The sequence below is a fragment of the Gallinula chloropus genome (genome assembly GCF_964237585.1).
Source record: "Gallinula chloropus genome assembly, chromosome: 2".
Taxonomy (NCBI): Eukaryota; Metazoa; Chordata; class Aves; order Gruiformes; family Rallidae; genus Gallinula; species Gallinula chloropus.
Window position 1 is genome coordinate 64,355,756 of NC_140086.1, and position 23,217 is coordinate 64,378,972.

General features: G+C 46.8%; 1 protein-coding gene across 1 annotated transcript in view; it reads right to left on the minus strand.

Annotated features, from left to right (window-relative positions):
- RIPOR2 (RHO family interacting cell polarization regulator 2) overlaps window positions 1-23,217 on the minus strand; it is a 32,588-nt gene continuing 9,371 nt past the window's right edge. Inside the window, exons 7-20 of the mRNA XM_084280370.1 lie at window positions 22,473-22,516; window positions 21,062-21,187; window positions 19,362-19,510; window positions 18,257-18,386; window positions 15,505-16,197; window positions 12,799-12,983; window positions 10,756-10,924; window positions 9,169-9,304; window positions 8,330-8,491; window positions 7,284-7,442; window positions 6,032-6,234; window positions 4,566-4,649; window positions 2,529-2,619; window positions 1-1,074 (exon numbers count right to left, since the gene is read on the minus strand). Coding sequence (XP_084136496.1) covers window positions 974-1,074; window positions 2,529-2,619; window positions 4,566-4,649; window positions 6,032-6,234; window positions 7,284-7,442; window positions 8,330-8,491; window positions 9,169-9,304; window positions 10,756-10,924; window positions 12,799-12,983; window positions 15,505-16,197; window positions 18,257-18,386; window positions 19,362-19,510; window positions 21,062-21,187; window positions 22,473-22,516 — 2,432 coding nt within the window. The 3' untranslated portion in view covers window positions 1-973. The remainder of the gene's footprint in view (window positions 1,075-2,528; window positions 2,620-4,565; window positions 4,650-6,031; window positions 6,235-7,283; window positions 7,443-8,329; window positions 8,492-9,168; window positions 9,305-10,755; window positions 10,925-12,798; window positions 12,984-15,504; window positions 16,198-18,256; window positions 18,387-19,361; window positions 19,511-21,061; window positions 21,188-22,472; window positions 22,517-23,217) is intronic.

The following is a 23,217-nucleotide window of genomic DNA, read 5'->3' on the forward strand; positions in this document are numbered from 1 at the left end:
GGGGGGGGGGGGGGGAGAAGGGGCGGGGAGCGGATGGGCTGCATTCTGTTCACCCTCTGTTTATTCCTGCCTCCCAGGTCCCCTTTTGCTTGTTCTAGTTCTTTATGCCGAAATCACTCTATAGAAGCTATGATCCGCTAATTAGAGTGCAGGAAATCCAATCCACGCCTGCAGCTCGCAGGAGCAAATGGCTTTGGGTACTTGCACAATTAGCTCCATTCACTCCTCCTCAGAACGAACAAATAAATGTGCTTTACCTTTTCATTTACCTTTTCGAAACCTACACGATTGATTGATTGATTGATTTCCCCCCCTCACAACTCTGGATTAATGGTGGTTTGTTGCTGGAGGGCAGGAGAAAGGAAATGAAAGACCAGCGGAGGCATTTAGAATGAGTCACCAAAGCGACACATCCCGGGGTTCACATCACACTGTTCCTGGAGGCAAAACTTGAAGGAACTTGCTTTATATCCCACTGCTGAGGCAGGGAAAGCTGAGTTGTGTTCCCTGCCTCTGGGGGCTCTTAGCTGGCTCGGGGCTGCAGAGAAAGCTGCTTCTGCAAGGTTGCTTGGGTGGCCTCCTGCTTGTCCTTGTTAGATACAGTATCGCACGTCTCAAGCTTTCACGACAACTTCAAGGAAGGAAACGCAATACTGGGTAAAATACATGAAGATGCCAAAACCTTAAAAACTCACAGAAGTTTGTTGAGGCTGAATAACTGCAATCGTGTTACTTGTTACAGATCAGTCAAAGCAGTACTGTTCCTCAGCGTACGACTTTCCTCTCATGAGCTGCAAAGGAGCTCTCCAGCTGGACTTTAGATCTATTTTTGCTTTTCCTCAAGAAGTCTGCAAATTGCTACATTTTGGGGCGTTCTCATAAGATTCTCCAAAGTCTTCCTTCTGCTTCCCTCCCTGAAGTGCAGCTCCATCCTGCTTTGATGGCTGTTAAACGCAGGCAGGTTCTTTTCCACCTAGAAAGCTGTGGCAGCTTCGGTTCCCCGGCGGCTTCCAACTTTAACAAATTCCCGGGGAAATTTGTCCAGCTGTTCATATGCCAATCTCCCATCTTCACCTGAATGCCAGAAGTTAAAGCATAATACCAGATTATATTCATTGCCCTGAAACATTTAAAGCACTGAGTTCTCTGCTGTTCGAAAGCACTGATCTTCCAGTAACTCCTTTCCCTTAAAATTTCTTACAGTGTTGAAGGCAGATTCAGAAATTGCTTGGGAAAATTAAGTGTGCTGAGAATTACAGATTTTTATTACTAATCACACTATTTTTTTTTAAAATAAATAACAGATTCTCTTGTAATTTGCTGGTTTTACCTAGAGCAAAACAGAAGCAGATGTGGCTTGTGCGATGAGATGGCAGCATCCGTATGCCTGCCTTACTAGAAGATCTGTGGTGCTTGTCAAGGTCTCAACTGCAGCTGTGACACACTGTGGGCAGATGTTTATCCGCCTCTACTTTAGGCAATAGAAAGTTTACCCTCTTCTTGCTCCCTGGTGTTTTAAAGAAGTGAGTCTAACCCCACCTTTATTTACATACCGCTGAAAGAGGAAGCAGCATGCTTGCTAAATTTGGCTGTTTGTGCCTCTGAAACCCTTTTCCCTTGGGCACTGTCACCCATACACTCACAAGGGTGGCGCTGAGCCCAGCATGTGGAACTGACCATCAGCAATCAAAACGTTCTCATCTACACAAGAGTGTTAGTGCAACCTCCCAGAGTTGACAAAATTGCCCCCGGGCTAATCGCTCTCTAACCTGAGCAATGACCATCCAGCAGCAGAGTGAATCCCTGCTGACCTAGTGAATGAAAGAGAGGACCTTGGAAGAATCCGCCCACCTGTAATTATGGATGAAGGCACAGCCACGGAGTGGAAGCTTGTGCTTAGCCTAAAGGCCAGGTAACTACAGCCTTCCTGTGTCAGCCAAGTACTAGGGCCCTGTGACTGTCTGGTCACACCTGCGTCATGCACTGCAGCACAGCTGGTTTATAGGTTAATGAACAGGGTTATCTGTTGTCTCAAGGACAAATGAAGGGCAATGCAAAGTGCCTGAGGTACTGTGTGAAGGAAGACTTGCGGGCTGGGGTTGGTCCAAACAAGCCCATACAGATAATCCGGATTCAGTGAACACTTGGCAGTGCTAATGGCACTCCAAGCGTGATGGTGACACTACAGGGGTGATAGAAGGGACTCCCCAAGAGGAGGGTGTAAGATACACAGCAGGCAGTGTGCCAGTCCTGCCTCTGCAAAGCTCCGTCGGTTTCAAATTCATGATGAATTATTTCTGTTTGTCAGTCTCTCCTTTGCTATTCTTCCTTTCCTACTCCCCCCTCCAGGCACACCCAATTCCATTTCTCTTTGGTCTCTTTTCAGCATTTTCAAAATGAGTGATTTCTAAGAATATGCCTTTCCTAACATGTCAGAGCCTCTAGGCATAAAGTTTTGTTCCCATTTGAGAGTCTGACATTTCTGTAACTCCAGTGTCTTACATACCGCTCTAAAACGGGCAACTCACCAAACGAGAGCAGGGTTTCAGATGCCACTTTTCTAATCTCTTCGTTGTCAGACTGGCAGAGTGTGACCAGCATTTTAATGCTCTCAGCAGCCTGGGAAGTGCAAAAAGAACCACATTAACACCGCAGGGTACACTGTGGGGTTTATTTCACCATCATAGAGTGGTGACATCCTCTGCATTGGCCCTTCCTGCTCCAAGTGGAGGGCTCTGGTGGGGACTCAGGGAGTGGGGATTCAGGGAATGGGGACCCCCTGAGGGGGACCATGGAGGAGACGGCATATTTTCTGCTGCCAACATGGACCTTTTCTAATTTCTAATATGTACATCTGGCTGACCATCTACGTCTACCACTTCTGATCGTAGGCTGGGTGATGGGCCATGGGACAAGGCCACAAACGTGCCAAGGGTACAGCCAGGAGAATGGGAGGGACACAGCAAGGGAATGAGTGTCACACTGAGCACGTCCAACCTGTGTTCACCAATATGTCCACGTTTTTGCCTCACCTCTCCTACTCTGGGAAGAAAGCAAGGAATAATCCCATTCCACACTGCTACAGAAACATCAGGCCTGAGCTGTCACAGTGTCTTTGGCAGGTTATTTAATACAAGGAGAGAGATGAGTGAAAGGAAGGGCAGGTACCGCCCCAGTATGAAACATCAAAGAGGCTCTGAGCTGCAGAGTTGGGATTTGTACGAGCCCTGTTGAGCCAGGGGGCACTGGTCTAGTCTACGATGCTCTGAATGAGGGTTTAGCTGCCACAGCCATTAAATCTGACTGCCCCATTTCAAACTTGGTCGCATGTGCTTGACTCGGGGCAAGCCTGCACTGGCTGCCCACTGGTGAAACACTGACGTTGAGTGATGGGATCACAGCAACACAGAAGCAGGGTGGGTCCTGGTGCAGCCAACGTGGTTTTATGTGGATGAGACTGCCATTGGGTTAGCTCATCCACAGTCACCCATCAGTTGGAACATTCCCATCCTTAAAATAATACCTGCCAGAAGGGCTTCAGCTCTTTATTTGAAGATACCAAATGATGGAGGTCTTTTCCCTCAGCAGTTTTTTGGGGGGTTTTGCCAGCAATTTCCATTCTTACTGTTCAAGATGCATCAGAGCCACGCTGCTCAAGTTCAGTATGAACCAGTTCCCATCACTGATTCCTAGTCTGCCTTTTCCTCAGAGACCAAAAATCCCACTGTGCCCCGCATGCAGCAGAGGTCCAGTGCCCCTTACCGTAGCCTCTCAGAGATTCCTGCCAGCATCTCAGGCAGGGAAAGACAGTTTTTCTGTATTTAAACAATACTGGATTATGTACTGGATGGTACCAGTTTTGTCTGGGATTAAGTCACGTATTAGGACTGTCTTCTCCAAGGGATGGTTTTGAAGGAGAAATAGACTGCAGTGAGTCTGTCTGACAGAACGCGGGAGTTTTTTTAGCCCAGTGTCCTGTACCAGTCAGGCTCAGGCGGCTGCTGTTCCCTGTGGCTCTGTGCAGCCAAAACAAAAGCAGCATTTTTCCTTCCTGTCACGGGAGTGCAGATATGGTACCAAACACTAGCTGAAGCTGTAGCAACCAGATGTACCAGCTGTTTGTCTGTATGGTTTGTACTTGCTGCTTACAGCCGGTCTGTGTGCTGTTACAAAACAAGACGTGACCGGTCTTTACCCTTCTCTTCTCCCACTGCAACCCACGTGCATTACAGCTAATTTTATCCTGGGAGAAGATAATTTTTTTTCCCCTTTCAGTCAGTACTCTGCAGACGGATAATTTTTTTTTCTCTGTGATGGGGAAGTAAGTATCCTAAAATCAATACAAGAGGGAGGAAAAGATAAACTTCATTATCACAGAGCTTGGCTGGTTTTGAAATGAAGCTTTGAAGCTCTTCCCAAACAGCACTGGTATCTGTAAAAGGATGTGGGGCAGCAGTGAAAAACAAAAGCGCTGCTGCTCCCCCCATCGCAATTCCTGTTTTGTCATTTGTACCTTTCAGATGTCCTTTCTTTTAAGTACCACAACTGAATTCCTTGTCTCTTACCTTGAGGTATCTTAGAGCCAAGCAAGCAGCTTTCTGCAGCTGGAGGTTGGGCTGGGTTAGTGCTTCACAGTAATAAATCAAGGCCTGAAAACAGATAAAGGAGAGTGGCAATGAAAACATCCGTGCCCATGTGGAGCAGAAGGTTGAACATTGGAGGCATTGCTGCCCTATTAAAGAGAGAGGGAGTGCAGGCCACCTCCCCGACAGCAAACGCGAGGGACAGAGAGGCACAACCCTGGCCACAGGGAACATGGTGGGTAATTCCCTACTGCAGATCCAGCCCAGCCCACTAGCCATAGCTCAGTGGGAGTCCGTAGTTTCACAGCCTGAGGTTTTTGGTGAGGAAAAGTTCACATTAAAGTGAGAAACACAATCTGGGCCTTTCTATGTAAATCGACAAACTGCTTTCAAATGGGCCTTGGAGCCTGAATAGCTCAAGAGCTGGCCCTTGAGGTGGTCTCTCTAAGGTAGCAGCAGTAAGGAACAGGCTGGGATAGGCCTTTGGGGCACTGCAAGTAAGTATTATGAGGTTAGCAGGAGCTGCTAGGCCAGTTTACTGCTCAGTCCTAGACATTAGTAGCTATTGCTGAGCAAACATAACCAGCGTGAGCCACAAATCTCGGTGGCAGTCAGCTGCGCAGTGAACTCATCTGCAGCATAAGGCTGAATACTGCCCTCATACAAGGCAGCTACACACACCTTTTCCAGGAGAAGGGTATGTTTTCCCTGAGATCCAGGGGGAAGGAATGTATGAGAAAGGCTACAAAAATGGAAGGTGAAGCGAGAAGGCAAGCAAAGAGTGGGCCAGATCAACAAAGAACAGCAAAGAGCAAGCTCCATTTTCTCCTCCCTCTGCCTTCCTTCCACCACTCTTCCTCCTATTTCATTTACTCCCTCCTAACGGGGAACAAGCAGGATACTAGGGAAAGGTCTGCTGTGAAGGAGTAGGAGCCAACCCCTAATTTTATTTTATTCCTCTTCTGTAATTTCTGTTAGTCTGAGGCTGCTTGTTGCTTTTGATACCTGTGACTGACTCAAATCTTAGATCACCCAGATGAGCTGTGTTTGCCCAAGGCAATCCGTCCCCTCTGGAAGAGCTGACAGATGCTATAGATGCCAGCCTCCTTTGGGATAAAAATATAAAAACCTTAGACCCACATTTTAGCACACTGATGTTGCTGGGCACTGTCACCTTGAAGCCTTGGACTGAAACCAAGTTTGAGACAGGCCCATGGAAAAGCTGACATGGAAGATGGCTGGAGAGCACAGCACTCACTAAGTATCTGCAGAGACAGAAATGGGCCTGCATATTTGCAGAGAAATTAGACAGGGAATCCCTCTGGATCAGTTTAAATCAGGATTGGAGCAATTCTTTTATATGTGTAGACATTTGAGACACACAGGCAGGAAAAAAACGCCATGATGATACTGGTCTCTTGTGTGATAGGTGATTTTCTGCCACTTACCTTCTCCCTGAAGTGCCTGTTCTCTGCAGTAGCTGTCAGAAGCGATGCCACAGTCTCACTGACTTCATTTTTATTTTCATTGAGAAGCAAAGCCAAAGCTCTCAGAACTTCTTGCTGTGGCGGAAGGTTATTGGAGTTTATTTTGGCCACATTTTGCTGCAGTTTTCCATCTTTCACTGACTGCAGAACCTGAACCACAGAGGCTAGAAGTGCAAGAGGAACATGTTTGTTATTTATTTTATCCCCTCACTATTTCAGATTGCTCCTTTCCCTGGTAGCAATACTCAATTTTTACTATACACACAAAGGAGATTAACCCCTATTCCCCTGTCTGAGCAATTGCTAGGGATCCATACTGTGGTGTGTCTGCATGGGGAATTGGGTTGTGAGTTGGGACAGTTTCTGCCAAAGAAGGAGATGAATAGATGGGTTAGGTGAGACACCGCAGCACATATGCCTACCCAGAGCTAAGGGTCTACCTTTCAAGACTTCCTTTTCTTCTGGAAGATGTAAAACCTCCTTATAAGAAGTGAAACCCAGTATTGCCAGTGTATTGCCTTTCAGGGCATCTCTGTGAGAGCTTTTCCTAGGCAGACTGATGTCTGCCACCGAGAGCCTCTGCTAGCATGTGTCAGAGTTGGGCCAAAACGCCTTCTTCCTTCCAGGTTTTTGAGTAAAAACTCCCCAGTTTGCTCGCCCGAAAAAAAATGAAAACTAGGCCAAGGTTCCTCAAACTCCCTTTCAAGTAGAGAAGAAGGAAACTTGGCTTGCCAGGGACTGCAGCCTAGCATGCTCTGTGGAGCATCTTCCTTCTCCCTCCAGCTGGGTGGCAGAGCCTGCCAAGTGCTTGAGGTGCTATGATCTTTTGGCTCATGAAAGAGCCCAGAACTTCGGGAGATCTCTCTGTAGAGGGTGACAACAGACTGGAACATCATCCAAGCTGCAGGCATGGAAAATTTCCCAGACCTTGGTCCGAGCCCACCACCATTTTGCAAAAGCTAACTCTTTCAATGTGATCTTTTCCCTGTTTGAATATGGAAATAGAAACGTCTGAGGGTCTGTCTGCATCATCTCCTTCCCTTTGACACAGGCAACTGCTCAGGTGCATTCAGACTTAGTATTCAAGGCACTTCTTCACCTCGTTTCCCCCATTCTTTTGTAAAATTGGGACTCTGGGCTGAACTTTTTTGTGCTGAGCTCAGAAAGGCACTGATGTGCTCCCCCATTAGCCACCAGAATTTCTGTACCCTACCTTCTTTTGCGAGCTGCAGCAAGTAGCTTCCAAGGTCATTAACGCTGTGGCTGGCAAAATAGTTGTAATACTGAAAGACGGTGATGATCTCGGAGGACATGCTGGAGTAGAGGACAGGCTCCGTCCGGTCCAGGATCTGAGACACCAGGATCCTGAAGACTGCAGGCAGCCACAAAGGGATGCGTTAGTGAGGGCTGGCAAAATGCTGTGGACCATTTCAAAGCCAGAAAGAACAAACCATATTTGCAAAGATATGCCAGATACTTCCCAGTGCTTCCAATCTCAGCTCTGGGTAGGTTAGCAGCTAGACTGTCTAGGTCTCCTCACCAGAGGAGAGCTAGACTGTCTAGGTCTCCTCACCAGAGGGATTTGGCCAGGGTTTGTCTTTGCTCGTTTCCATGTTCCCCTGTGAGCATGTGTCATGCAGAAAGCCAGCCCAAGGCACTGCCTGTGAGAGCTGAAGCACACAGCAGGAAGAAGAATGCTGCCCTGGGTAGGTATCTGCAGTGCAGGTGACCACACCTGAGCGAGTCACCCTACATTCTGCTTCCATCCCAGGGAGAGCAGGTCAGTATTGCTGGCGTTTGAGTTGTGGTACATCGCTCTCCAAATGGAAGGCGTGTTCAGATAGGCTCCCTTGAGTGTGTATGAACGTCACCCCACTGCACCATCACGGAGCATGGACATTATACAGACACATGAAATTAAGTGAGAGGAGGGTTCCTACTTCACTGAATCACTTACAGACCTGTATCTGGGAACAGACTTATTTTCTGGATGGCTCTTAAACCATAAATCAGTATTTTCTTTTCTGCTGAGCTCACTTGTTTCTCCTATTCTGATCTGATTCTTTGGGGCCAAAACTGTTTCAAGAGCTCTAGCATTATTTTTCAAATGAGATCTTGGAGCCATGGCCAAACAGACCTCCAAGGGGTTGGAAAACAAAGCAATGAAGGTTGAATAAAGCCCAGTACACAGCTGTGCTCCATTTTTATGACAGACACCTTTTTTTTTTCCCTCTCCTCTCCCTGCCATGCAATAGGTACCTGTTTCTGCAAGTCCTGGGCACTCCTCATTCACAGTGGTGGCAAAATTGATATCCAGCTGCTTCATCATCTTGTCTGCAGATGTGTGATACACTCCTGAAGGGCCAGTACACTTTGTCCAGAAAGCCAGCAGCGACAGCTTCTTGTGGAACTCCGGGATTGCTGGTGGAGAAGACAAAATGAGCAATGAATAAAACCTTGCCACGCTGGAAACATCGACTTCTGGAAGAGAAAAGATGGTAAGAGTGGAGGAAATCTCACCCCAGCCCACTGACAGAGTTGCTGCTTGGTGAGTCACCCTCTGCCATCACCTTCACAGAATGTGATCATGTGGATCTCCCCAAGTTTGAAATTATTTTTTTCCATTTCCTATGGTAGGATGTAAGAAATTTCGCTCCTGACCCAGTTCTGGGTACTGATGTCTCATCCTTTTAAGTACCAGGAACTACCAAGGGAATACCACAAGACTGGTCCTTGACCAAGCATTCTGTGACCTTGGGTAAGTCACTCAATTTTGCCTCAGTTTTCTGATAAACTAAGTAAATAAATACACTGTGGTGTATTTACCTATCCTGCCAGAGTGTTTCTTCACAAGGGTGAGTAACCAAGCGAGGAACTAATTCCCCTTGGAGATGGCTACAAATAAGATGTTCAAGAAGTTGTATTATGCATCTGATAGCATAAGGCAGATTCTGCCCTTCCTCAGGAAAGAGAGGTGGAGGAGGTATTTCCTTTTCAGAGGTGTCAGCGATGGTGAGCTCTGCACAGCGATTGTTTCCACAGGCATACATGCCCAAACAAACCCTCTCCAGGAGGAAACCCCCTGATTTGTCTCTTACCATCAGTGAGGGAGGTGATGTTTCCCAGGTTCTCAGTGCTGATCTCTGCGATATTCTCCATCACGGCAATCTGCCTGGAGAGCTTATCCAGAAGGTCTCTCGCCACAAATGGTGTTTTACTGGAGAACACAATTTGCTGGTGAAAACAAATGGGAAGAGAGGAAAAGGAGTCATTGAACCAAAATAAAACCACAGAATAAACAAAAAAACTCCAAAACATCTGGCACCTGAAGGAGTTCAATGGCAAATCCACTGCCTGGAACCGCAGAATCTCCTTAACTTCCAAAGCTTTTTGCCTCTGGGATATTTTATGGTCCTGGTTGCTATGCAATGTTGCTTATATCTTTAACATCTACATCCAGATCCAAGCATTTCAGTATCCAAGCAGCCACTTGCATAAGTAATTTCTGATTTGCATACTCAGCAACGCTAAAGGAATCATCCAACACCACAAGCCTTAAAGCCAGAAAAGAGTATTAGTCTGACTTTAACCTATAGCAGGCTGTGGACTTTGAGGACATACCCACCTCCAGGCAAGACACAGGTTAGTTATTCTTTCTCCATTTCAGCTCTGATCAACTACTCAGGTGCCTTTATTAATCTGGTACTTTCTCCTTGCTAACACTCCCTGCTGCTGGCGCCTGCGTTTTTTTCAGCTGTCCCCGTAAATATTGTTTGTATCAAATCTGCTCCATGTGTGGATGCAGCTCGAGCTCACCTCCCTCAGCTGCTTATTTGCCATGTACTCTCATATTTAAACCACAAACCTCCTCTTTCCTCCTGCCTGTGAGTCAGCAGAGCGCCCGGCTGAGCACTAATGGAATCAGGCTCGCTCTGTATTGCTTCAGTAGACCTCTGGGAAAATAAAGCTAATTATATCTAAGATGAAGAGTCAAATAATTGTAAGGAGGAAGTTGCAATGTTTCGATTTGTCAGTAAAACCCTGATGCCCTCACTTGCTGGAGTGGCTCGCTGGAGGTTTAAAATCCCATTTCCTGTACTTGGGCTCTGACATAAAAACCTCTAAAAGATCGTGCTAGTTAGCTGTGAGCAGGAGCAGAGCGTTTTGATGTCCCAGGGGGGCTGTTGTGTGCCGCCTTCGCTGTGTGTGTTGCCGACAATCTCTTTGCCTCACACACAGAAATTAATTACAGCTCTTGAACGTCACAGCCCTTTCTGGGGCCTGGTTAAGCAGTAGGGCCATGGGCTTCTGTTTTACCTGTAAAGATGGGCTGCTGAAACACGGGACTGATCTCAGTAAGGTCCTTCGGGCAAAGCCGATGGAGGTTGGTAACCCAGAGCAAGGGCTGCCCCTGTCATCTGCTGCGCTGCTGCGAAGCAGCACCTGCAGAGTGCCCCATGGCTCGCACGTCAGGTCTGCTCCGAGATGGGCCAGGATGGAAAACACGGAGGCTTTCCCAGTGTCACCTGCACGCCAGCATGGCCTCTGTCCCAGCCCTGCGCTCCCACTACCTCCCACAAGCAGCCCTGACATTGCTGGCCTGCTCAGACCCCCACACTGTGGGCACACCGATGGCTGCAGGGAAGATTTTAAAGTACATGCCCTAAGGGAGCTGGGCCCCGTACCTGAATGAGCTGCGTGCAATACTGGAAGTGCTTAACTATGGTTATATCGAGGCTGTCGTTGCCTGTGGTCAGGGGCAGAGGGCTCCCGGCCACGCTGGTGCCCACACCCGTGTCCTCGGTGAGAGCTTCGCTTAGGTGGCCTCTGGCTTCTGGGTGCTCCGGCCTGTAACTGGGGAGGGATGAGGGAGGGAGGTCGGTCAGTGTGGGGACAGGTGCTGCGGTGGGGACACACCACACACACACACACACACACACACACACACACACACACTCACTCAGGGCAATGAGCAACGAGCACGGCAAAAGAGCTGAAAGCAGCCGGGGACTTTGCGATGAACACATCATATCACAGAGGAGCAGTGCTGCCCTGGCTGGGCGCGGGAGGGCCGCACACACGCAGGGGACAGGTATCTGCTCCCCGACTGCTGTGCCATGAGAGAAGCAGTGCCCTCACCAGCAAGCCTTTTCAGCTCTCAGCTACTGGCTCTTGGTGGTGACAGTTTTCTTCTGTCTTTTGGTGAACCGTCACCCTCTGGATTAAGCACCATAAGGATTTGTGCCGTACCAAGCACTGAGCCACTAAGAACAGCTCTTGTGCTTTCTGTGTCTTCCTGGTGCCAAATTTAATGCCCACGGCAGAAGGAAAGGAAAGGCACTGCTGGAGTAAGAGACATGATGTTTTCATACGCTGTTTTAGGCACAATGTGTACACCTTACTTAGCCAATTGTTTCTCTAAGAGCAGAAAGCTGGTCTCACTGTGTTTTAAATCATTATTTCCAGCACTGTCTTGTTGCACAAACTGCTTTCCCTGTATTTAAATGTAAAGCCCGAGGTCAGTTCCCAGCCAGCAAGTGCATTTGGCTGCGAGTTCAGAAGTTTCAACTGCACATCTAAAAATGGAAGCAGGGATCTACACTGTCCAGGGATGAGCCAGAGTGGGGGGAAAGGGGAATTTTAACTTCTACTTTAACTTAAAAGATTTTAGTTGATTTCTGAGTTGGCTTATAACTAACTGAAATTTTCCTGCTTAAGTTCATTTTATGCTAAAGGACTGGATTAAAGCCAGATCCTCAAATAAGCGTGGACTGAACTGAGCCAGTTTTGCAATCAGTGCATTTCTCCAACTTTTTCTTCCCACCAAAGCTTATTCTGGGAAGAGGATATGGGGCAGTGACATGGGAACATGATCATTGCTTGTTTGTACTCAAAATTGTCTCAGACAAGGCACGCTAAGCTGTGAGAAGCACAGCTCCCTGGCTGGAAAGCACGGCAACCTAGGGAGCCGTGTTCCTTGCTTTTTTTCCCCAGCTCCAGTGCCGTTTATGTGCCTGCTGGGCATCGTGTCAGCTCTGAGGACGCAAGCATGCTTTTAGGATGTAATGATTGAAACACAGCATCTTAAGGTCACACAACAATGGCAGAACACAGCACAAACACCACAGCTTTTTTTTGTTGTTGTTGTTTCTTTGATTGGGTTTTTTTTGGTTTTTTTTTTTTAATCTTTTTTTTTTTCAGAAAGACCAAAAGTGATGAAAGAAGGGCAGGTAACACGCAGGGCCATGAACAGAGTACCAGTCATCACTCTTACATTCCAAAGGAAACCTACACCATGCTGCTTAAATCTGGCCCTGTGTTACTGTTACTGACAAGCTTAATCCACTGCAAAGACTCATTCGGCTAGAGAGAAAAGACAAAGGGAGGGGGAGGAAAAACCACAGAGGAATTAGTAATTACATCCAAGGAAAGCCTGGTCCAAACCTATGTCAAGGAAGAGGCTCTGCCAATATTGATGTCAGTTTAATTTAAGTTACCCTTCTCCTTTGCAGGACAGACTGCGTGTATTTGAACAGGAAGGAAAAAAAAGTCATCCCAGAAGCTAAAGATTTTGTACGCAGCAGCCACGGGGAACCCTCTGACCCTATAAACTCATCAGGGATCAGTCAGTCTTCCTTGAATAACGTGTGCACCGGGATCCCGTGTCAGCGACAAAAGCCAGGGTGTCAGTTTGGCGCAAGCGCAGCTGGCAGCTACTACAAACTTACCTATTCTTCTCAATCTCAGTGTCTGAAAACACTGAGTCTGCACCTCCTCCACCATTACAAACCTCCACACCACCACCATCCTCATCATCAAAGTCAGAGGTGTTCAGGAAATCAAAGCTTTCTAAAGCACTTTCAACTGTTAGACTTAAACTGGAGGACCTGCTTCGGCTTACTGCTGGCTTGCACTGCAAAGGCAGAACAAACCAATGAAAACCCCAGATATTAGCTACTACTGAAAGAAAAGAAAAAGAGGATAAAGCTTAAAACTTTCAAATTCTTCATTTTATTTGTAAAACTTCATTTTATTGGGTGTTTCATTTCAAACCTTCATATTCATAGCATATACAAGCAAAACCTGAGAACTGGACAACCCTTCCCTTCCTCCTCCCCGTCCTACCCCCTCTTTTCCCCAAAGGAAAACCCTCAGAGGCAAAATTTGGTGTGTTTTATAGAAATGAGAAGTGCATCTTCAATCCAAGTGACACAGCTTTCGGTGTCCTCCAGAAGGAGAGACGGCAATTAACACACTGGAAGTCGAAAGGGGAAGGCATATTCCATAATCATTGTTCTAGCTATGGAAGCCAAGTTATGTGTATCCAGTGGGACCGTCGGATTTATTCCAGATGTAACTCCAACAGAGCTTAGCCAGGGACACACAGCTTATCAAGGAAAAGCCAATTGGATTGGACTCCTAAATGACAGAGGAAGGTGGTATTATAACCCGGGAATTAGCAGCGTTAGAGACAGGGGGACACCATCCCTTCTCCTTGCTGGGATGAAATGCAATGGAAGCCTTTCTGTTGCTGTAGGAAGTATCAATGGCCTTGGTCCCATGTGGCGATTCATCCAGACATGCCTACAGAGTTGCTTCCAGGGTCACCTTGGAGGATCAGATGTAACTTGAGGAGGAATCAGCTCCATCAGTTTGTGCAATGACTTCACTGCTTTTAGCACTGTGATTACTTGATAAGAAACAGCCAGGAACCACCGGCACCATTCCACAAGCCACATCTTCCAGGCCCAGGCAGGAACCGGGACTTCATCTCAGCTTGCAGAAAGAAATGCACTGGCCTCAGAGTTCAGACTCAGCCCCAGCTCCTCTCCAACCAAAGAAGATTGGAGTTTTGTTTCTGATTTGTTTGGACACCGTATTAATGCTGCAGCGGCCACACGCTCACACCTCCAGCTGACTACGCAGCCATCAGCTGATCAAACGCTCTTCCCAACACCTCTGTGGCACAGCTGGGTGCTGCGCAGGATGGTTTTAACCACTGTTTCAGAACTGGTAGTGCAGCTTCTTCAGGCAAAAGCAAACAGCAGCATGTGGGCCTCTCCCTTCTCTCTGCCCATCAGGTAGGGCCAAGACAGATTTCTTCAGCCGCAGACAGACTCTGGCTCAACCATGTTTTTTTGCTGGGGAGCCCCGCACGGCTGCTGGTGATGCTGGGTGTTGGTCTGCAAGCCGGTCAGTAGGCAGCATGCAGACATAAAGCAGGTCTGAAAAAGGCATCCTTCTCCCATGTGCAGGAATCTCATCTGCACACGTCCGTCCTCTCTCTTCCCACCCGCCTCCCCACCCCCAATCTCATGTCCGTCCCTTTGTAACTTCTAATAAAAGGAGTGTGAATAAACAGTCTCCATTTTCCATACACTGTTTGGATAGCTGACCTCTGTGTACAAGCTGCAGAGCAGCCACAAAGTTAAAACATAATAGGTAGCTTTGCCTGCTTGAGCCTCCTTGGGAAACAGTGCAAGAAACAGGGGCTGCAGGCTGTCCAAAAAAGCACTTAATTTGGGATAGTCCCATGCAGCTGCAAACACCGGTGGAAACAAAGATGTGCATAAAGTTTCTTTGTGAAAAGATAATGCAGAAGGACAAACGCTTCCTTCCTTTCTCCTCAGCTGTGCTATTTTAAATGATGAGGCTTAAACGACTAGCAAACCAACTTGCATATGAATATGAAGCATTTGAAATGATTACTTCCCATGTATTTGTTCACAGGGGAGATGGGAGTCACAGTGATCAGCAGTAAACATATTAACAACCCACATGCAAACCCCATTTATTCTCCCTCACTTTCAAGACTTTACGTCCACCCCGGTGTAATGACGGGATGTCTCTCATGTTAAAAACGATGGGGAAAAAGGAAAAGGCTTGGCAAAAGCCTCGCTGATGTGGTGACGGCAGCCTTCAGTGAGACTTGTGCTTTTAAATCCCTTTGGCAATTTAGAAAATTCAGGGTACCAGGCCTGATCTTCAGCTGGTGCAGTTTTGCACAGCTCTACCAAGTTCAGGGGTAGTATGCTAACATACACCCACTGAGGATGCGACCCATAGATTTTAAAGGCAGAAGGTTGGCTGTAATCTGGTCTCCAGAGTGGCACAAGCAACAGGTTCACAAGTGGTTTCATCAGAGAAGGCTGTAATTTAGAGACCTCGCTGCCATTGCACCTTTTTCTCTCTCCCCCAGGTTTTGAGTACATTAAAAGGTCCATTGCTCAAGGATACAAGGCTATGGTAAAGACATGGCAGTCAAGTTTAAAAATGCAACACTGAGAAAGGATGCTCCAAATGGGAGCAGATCTACTGCTACTGAGGAATTTTACTGAGCTCCAAAACCTCTACTCTGATGTCTGTGAGGAAAGGGAGTTGATTCTACCCGCTCAGATTTTCTCTAGGGTAGTAGTTTCCGAAAACGTACTCACTTTTAGGATGTCATCCAGATGCATCACTTCCTGGTCCAGGTCCTGAAACTCTTTATACTGCTCTTTATGTGGCTCAAGCGCTAAGAGAAGCCCCTGCAAGGCTTCTTCAATGCTTCCATCAAGATAAGACTTATATCCTTCTGACTCCCCACTAATAGATCCCTCACATGGCAGCCTCTCTGGGGTCAGGGGTGTGTCTGCTGAGGTAAGCCTTTTTACCAGCTGCTTTGTGATGTTGCCCTCATAGGTATCCAGCTCCACGGGCTTGAGCTCTGAACCTTCATCCGTGTCCTGCAGGAGAGACACGGGGACGCTTGTCTCTATAAAGATACGATCGCTCCCAGCGTCGGAGGGTTTTTGGCAAACTTCAGGAGCTGCCCTTGGGGTGGCCTTGTTCTCAGCCGCTGCTCCCGCTGCCTGGGATGATGGCAGGTCCTTCGTCTCAGAGACAGAGTCTCTGCGCGAGTCACTGCTACTACAGTCCAGGCTTGAGCTCTTGGAGGACTTGAGCGCTTGGCGTTGGGTGGGTGTCACAGTGATGTCAGGGCTGGAGCTGACGTGAGCAGAAGAAGACTCTGCTGCGTTGGCAGGGGGCACATGGTCTTCGTAAGGCAGGTCGCCAAAAGTGAAAGAAAGAGGTCGCTTCTCAGTGGTTGCCATTCCATTTTCAAAGACGTCGTCTGGCAAATTTGACTGAAAAGATGATAAAGAGAGAAGATGTTTTACATGCAGCATTGGAAAGAGAAAAAAAAAAAACCCAACAGTATGTGCCCAGGAAAGAAAACTGCAAGGAAAAAGATTCAAGAAGCATTCAAGACTCGAGAGATGAGGAAAATATTTCAAATCCTATTTCTTTTTCATCTGTCAGGGCTCCTCATTTCAGCAGGAAAACTACTGGGAAACTTGGGCATAGAATAATCTCCCTAGTAAGCAGAGAACTCTAGAAAGCGAGACCCAGAAGAGAGACCCAAATTCTGCTCATCCTACCAGATCTCCTAAGACAGCATTTCCACTGCGCTGCTCTGGTTCCTGCGGCACATGCCTTTCTAATGGGGCTGTGCTTAAGCCACCTTGCTTGTATTGTGGTACTTGTTACAGATTTCTGTTCCATTTATTTCCTGACTTCTAAACCAGCAATCCCTAAAATTTAATGGCGTTTGCTCTAGAAGTTTCTCTAGTGTCATGGCATTTGAATGGAGATATTGTTGTGCTATTTCTTTTCTGTTGAGAGTATGTTCTGCAAGTGGCATGGATATCTCATGTTTAACATGAGTTACAAGGGAGTCCTATTCAACACCAGTGTCTGCTGGAATGAAAGGGACGAATTTCTGTCATAGTGTGTCAGTCAGGCCATGGGCCCCTTAGGAAGCAAAAGCAGTAGATACAGACACAAAAATATGCATATATTCATCTCTCTGACTGACCTATGGGGAAAAGAAATCACTACAGGAGTCACAACCTGCCTATCAGACCTACAGATCTTGCTTTGCTGTGTGACCAACTCAGGGAAATGCGCAACACAGATGAAAGGCAACTACTATTTTGCTGACAATTTGCTGGGAAGAACTGTAGGCGTTCACATGCTGGTATGGTGCGTAAGGTTACAGTGTCCAAAACTTCTATCTTTTTTTTCCCCCCAGAGCTATTGGCAGCTTTTTTCCCTAACCACAATCATACTGAAAGGCTCGTTTCTTCTTTCCCCTGACATGGGTATGCTTTTAGCATCTGAAAGTCGTGTTACTAGGCAAAAGTATAACATCAATCAGTGTAGCAGGCCATTTTTAAGAATACCATGTTGGCTTGTACTCCTGCCCTGCTCTCCGCCCACAGATAGCCAGCTTCTGATCATTATCCCTGTAGAAACCAAGAGGAACTTTGATTTAATGCGAGCAGCATGGGCTCTCACAGTCGTGTTCTCCCCTCTAATCAGTCAGCAAAATGAGTGAGTTGCAGCAGAGAGCAATGCCTGAAGCATGCATGGGAATGGAGATGCCACACAGAGACCAGAAAAATCCTTCACCAAACGAAAACCAGGACTCACATATAGCTCTAGCCCTGCTTTTGGGCTTAGCCTGAGCGATGGCAGGTCACTAAAAGAGCGGCTGCGACGAAGCTTGTCAAAGAAAGTGTCTTGCAGAGCATCTAAGATTGTCAGCTTTGGCCTGTCTTGCAGGGGGTGCAGCCATTTCTTCAACAGTTAAAGCAAAGAGGGTGTGAGGAAGGGCAAGTCGCAGGGATGCTTTGTAGCAGAGCTCTAAATTACAGGCACGGGAGGCGGCACTTGCACAATTCGCATCTGTAGGGACGGCCTATTCAGCTCAACACGCGGTCCCGATCAAGCGTTCAGAATTTGATTCGTGCAAAATGTAAGGGCACCCTGGGGGTACCTTCGGTACAGGGGCAAATTTGACCATAGGAAACAGTTTTAGTATTAAAAATACTAGTGCTATAGTGGTTGTTACTGTTACAGAATGAACACGGGTTTCATACAGATTGCTCGAGTATTCTAGCAGCCAGGCAAGAAGAACAGGTATGCAATAACTGGTCACCACCTAGATTCAAAGATGCCAGGATCACAGCCCCCTTTTAGGGTTATCAGCTGGGAACACACCTGCTTTACAAGTATTTGTAAGGGTAACCTGCTGGACCCAAGGATAAAACAGCTTAGACGTGTAAAGCAATGAAGCATCTGCAGTGTGTGAGCCGCTCTAGGGCTTTTCATTACGTAAACGTGAAGCCAAAGGGAGCTTACAAAGAACGAGTGGTCCTTGAAGGTTGGCGTTTCTGGAGTGCCTTGGCTGTACATGGACATTCTCCTCTGGAGAGCAGATGCCTTGCTCACATTGCCTGTGGACGGGGTCAAGTCTTCAACATCGAAGGGGCTACAGACACGTGAGTGGGGGAAAAAAAATGACAACAAAATAGAGGTGTTAGGCTGAGCGAGAAGGAATTTCAGGTCCGTGGAGAAGATTCATGAGAAGGTGGTTTATTAGCACATCAAAACCCAGAGGCAGTGAGTTTTTTTAACCCAAGTGTTTAAAAGGAAACGTTGCTAATTAGACAGCAGGCTCAGAAGTGTGGTTTTCGGTTCTGATAAAAGTGTGCTACTCTCAGAAATCATTTACGTAGTGTTGGCTGATGTTATTCTTCTCACATTAAAAGTATTCTCAGATTCAAGTTGCCAAGTGTCACAAACACTAATGAGAAAGGTGCTCTACTATTAATAGAGCTGTTGCATTACAAAGGAAACCAGTAGCTGTTGCTGCCGGCTTCGTGTTGACTGCATGACAAGGAACAGCATACAGGACTGTAGAAGTTAAAGGTGCCCCTGCTTCTCCAGAAAGGACATTTACCTACTTGGTTAAAGTGCAGCGAGAGCTGGGTTTGAATCCTAACACCCTCAGCTTACCTAACGCTGCCCAGTGCAGACAGACAACTCTAGGAGATTCCCCACCACACTCACCGTGGAGGAAGCCCTTTTAAAAGGCAGCTTTTAAAGACGGGCCAACTTCTGAGCTTGGCTAGGCTAGCATAAAGCCAGGGCAACTCCCTTGAACTTTACACTAATATTAAAAAGAAAAAAGAAAAGGAAAAAAAAAAAGAATATATAAGGACTCACTTATGTCCCTTTCTTGAGCTTGGGGCACAACTAAGCAACTGGGCGCAACCCCATTTGCCACTGGTAACACAGGAATACTCTGGCTGACCATGAACTATTTCTCATCTCCCAACTTGGGCCACAATGCCTTCCCCTATCTCCCTCAGCAGGGAGCCCAAAGGGAAGAAGAGACCCCATAGACCTTTTCTCTTTGGCTGAGTTTTCACAAATGCACCACCAAGCCACCAGCTCTACTTACTACCAGGTGATTTCAAGGTTCAGCTTTATTGTGCCAAGGTCATTGATGTCCACTGCAACCACCTGAGGGCGAGCTGCAAACAGGTCTTTAGTCTCACAGGTAACACTTCCCACAAGGATGTGCGTAGCAAGTCCTTTAACCTCCATCACCTGCAAGAGACAAGAATGGGGATATTGAGGACCACACAAGGCACTGCACTCCTTAATTACAAGGCAATGATTTTTCTGGCCTGGAGCCCTTCCTAAAAGGCTTCTAAAATATGACTGTGTTTGGGGCATCTTCATAACTTAGGGGAAAATTCAGATTTATCCTTTTTAATAAACTCATAGTTGCCTATGATCATGCTTCTATGTTTTCTTTATGCTTTGATGGGTGTCAGGAGAGAACACCCACACTGGCTCAGACCAAGGGGCTATCCAACCTCGTATTTGGTCTTTGGCAGTGACCGTAAGCAGAGCCTGAGGGAAAAGTGGCAACAGAGAGAGCATATTGGATATTTTCCTGTGTAATATTCTCGCTTCAATTGACGATTTTCATGTCAGGCAATGTCCTGATGTGGCTGGCACACTCAGTAATTCCCAAGGGATCCCTATTCTAGGGATTTGTATCCTGTAACTCTGGGGCAACAAAGGGATGGAGCAGTGATGGAAAGACTCCCGTTTAGGAGGAGAAGTCGCTGCTGATTAGTAGGATTTGCAAAAGTTGTTCCACCCCTGGGGGAGAGGGCATGGAGTCAGAAGGATTTCAAAGAAAAAAATTTGGGAACTGCTGTGCTCTAGGAAGCTGCCAAAACTCGGACTGGTTTTTCTATGTGCCCCCATCTCACTGTGATTAGAAACCTCACAGCGCTGCCACCTCAGAGTGTAGCACTGCTGTTCTGCACAGGGTGGGGCAGCATCAGTAGCGGGCTTTTTTTGGTTTGGGGTTTTCATTGCTGTTGTATTCCCAAATGCTGTTAGCAAACAGGCTTCTAGTGGTCCCTCATCCCCCAGTTTGGGTTGGGATAGGATTAATTTTCTTCTTAGTAGGTAGTATAGTGCAGTGCCTTGGATTTCATGGGAGAATAGTGCTGGTAACACACTGATGACCTCAGTTGTTGGTAAGGAATGTTTATACCACGTCAAGGACTTTTCAGCTGGCTGGGGGGTGGCGTTGCAGCTCGGGAACGGGCTGGGCTTATCAGTCATCAGGTGATGAGCAACTGCATTGTGCATCACTTCTTTTGTATATTTTCTAATAATTATTATTATTATTGCTTCCTTTGCTGTCCTATTAAGCTGGTTTTCATTCAAACCACAAATTTTAGAGTTTTTTCCCCGATTTTTCACTGGGGCAGGGAGGGAAGGGAGTGAGTGGCTGCGTGGGGTTTAGCTGCCTGCTGGGGTAAACCAGGACACCTTGCTTTGGTGGAAATAATCTGAGTTGCTGGAGGTAAGGCAAGGGCTGTGTTAGTATGGCTGTGACACCAGCCTGGGGAGAGTTAGGGCAACCTCTCCCACAGGCTTCCCAAACTGATTACAGTCTTGCAGCATCTAGATTGGACAATACTGTGGCACTTTATTCTAGTAGGTGTGTTGGAAATACTAATGATGACTCGTTTCCACAGTTTAATGATCTGCTACTGCACTTGCTGATGGTGCACAAGAAGGCGGCTTCTTGACTCCTGCCTTGCTCAAAGGCAAAGGAGTTAGCCTGAGTACCTTAATGGAGATCAGTCCTACGATGAGGGGGACGAAAACCGTTTCTTCTCCGTCCCAGCTCTGCTTGCCATTCACTTCTATTTTGCCTTTCAGTTTCCATTTCTGGCGACCATAGCGCATGAAAATCTGAAAAAGAAAAACCCTCTTACTTTCTTGAGAAACCGGCTTTCTTGATGCACAAGTATCAAAAAGAGAATTGGGGAAAGGACCTGAAGTAGGTTGGAAGGGTTAAGAGTCTAGGTGCTGCCCTTCTGCTTCCCATTGAGTCAGAAGTAGGTGGTCTACCCTGCAGAATCTCAGCCTCTCCTAATCTCTCCTTTTGATGAGGCACCCCTCATCCCAGCTTTCACTTTCATACAATTAGGTGACTCATAACAAGGAAGCTGCAGGAGTTTTACCTCTATTTACTGGGAAAATGTTGTGGAGAGGGAGATTTGGAAGGGCAGGTGGAAAGCCCTCATGAATTTTCCTAACACCTTCATCTTGCTGGTTCTGCTTCTTTACTAGGCAGGGGAGAGGGTATATTACATTAGATATTAGGAAGAAATTCTTTGGTGTGCAGGTGGTGAGGCCCTGGCACAGGCTGCCCAGAGAAACTGTGGCTGCCCCCTCCCTGGCAGTGTTCAAGTCCAGGTTGGATGGGGCTTTGGGCAGCCTGGTCTAGTGGAGGGTGTCCCTGCCCATGGCAGGGGGGGGTTGGTCCCTTCCAACCAAAACCAGTCTGTGATTTTGTGAAGACAGATGAGAACTACAGATTGGGGGAATCCATTGTCAAACTGCTGCAGGTTTCTTGCAGGATTAGTTCTGTTATGCAGTGAGCTGGAGGCTGTTATTTTAACCCATCTCCAACTAACTTGCTTTTGATGTTCTGCACTGGAACACAGCACTGACTGGAGATCCTGACACAGCCTCACAGCAGGTAACATCTGGGTCTCAAGTAATGGTTATTCTGTGCCTTTCTGCTACTGTGCTTTATGGTGATGTAAAATCTACTTCACCATAAATCTAAACATTCAGTCAAAACACTTGCACGGACTTGTTCAATTTGCTCTGAGTAGGATGGGGCATATGCTTTTTTCCAGGGGAATTAGAAATGTCATGAACAAGACTGGGAGAACATGGCCTTATTCTGGGAGACACTTAAAAATAAGGGGGGGTTGCTTCTGGGTATAATTATTAAAATAATAATATTTTTTTTAAAAAAATCAGGTCTTCTGACAGATGCTCTGACATAGGCAGACATGAAGAGAACAGCAGAGTTTTTCAGAGCACATACAAGAAAAATAATAGCTGTTTCTTGGGATGCTGATGTGAAAAGGCTCTACTCACTGCGACGTAAAAAGCCACAGAAATCCCTCTTCCTTTGGATTCTTTTGCTGTTAAACAAAACCATAAACCAACCCAGACGTACCTCGTATTGATCTCCTGGGCAAAGCCGAGCGAAGCCAGCCAGACCTGAGAAGGAAAGAGGCAGAGAGGCTGTGAGAGGCTTTGGACAGTGCCTGGCAGCAGCTGCCGCTGCCACACTCGGACAGGAGGCAGTGGTAGGCCCCAGCAGCCCTTTCCCCCAAGAAGGTGTTTGTAACCCCCCTCTTACTGCTGCCTTAGCACCTTGCAAAGCAAGGCTACACCCCGCCCCCCCCCCATTTATTTTATTTCTTTTTCATTATTATTCCTTCTTGCACAGAATGCTCTGGGTTGTGGTTTCTTGCATAGGGAAGATTTCCACTTTCCAGCTATTTTTTTTCTATAAGGGCTGAAAAATTTTACTTTTATATAATAATTACAGAAAAAAAAAAGAAGAAACAGCTTCCTGATGTCATCTGGCTTCAGAAAGCAAGCTTAGCACCCTTACTATCATGGTGTGTAGGCGTGCTGCTGATTACCACGCTGCGCTTGCTGCTTAACACTAATCAGACCCAGCTATATGTTTTAACACCAATTACTTTTGAGTACATTTTAACAGAAACACCAGACAGACTTTCTCTGTTTGCCCTTTCCATAACATTATCATTCCCGCACGATTCAAGTATCTTTCAATAGTAAGTACATCAAGAACCATGACTGACACCTGTAACAGGAGATTTAGCCCACCTCTCCCCAGAAGTAGTGCAGCAAAGCACTTGCAGTGTATGTCTGTTTGCATTTTTTATGGG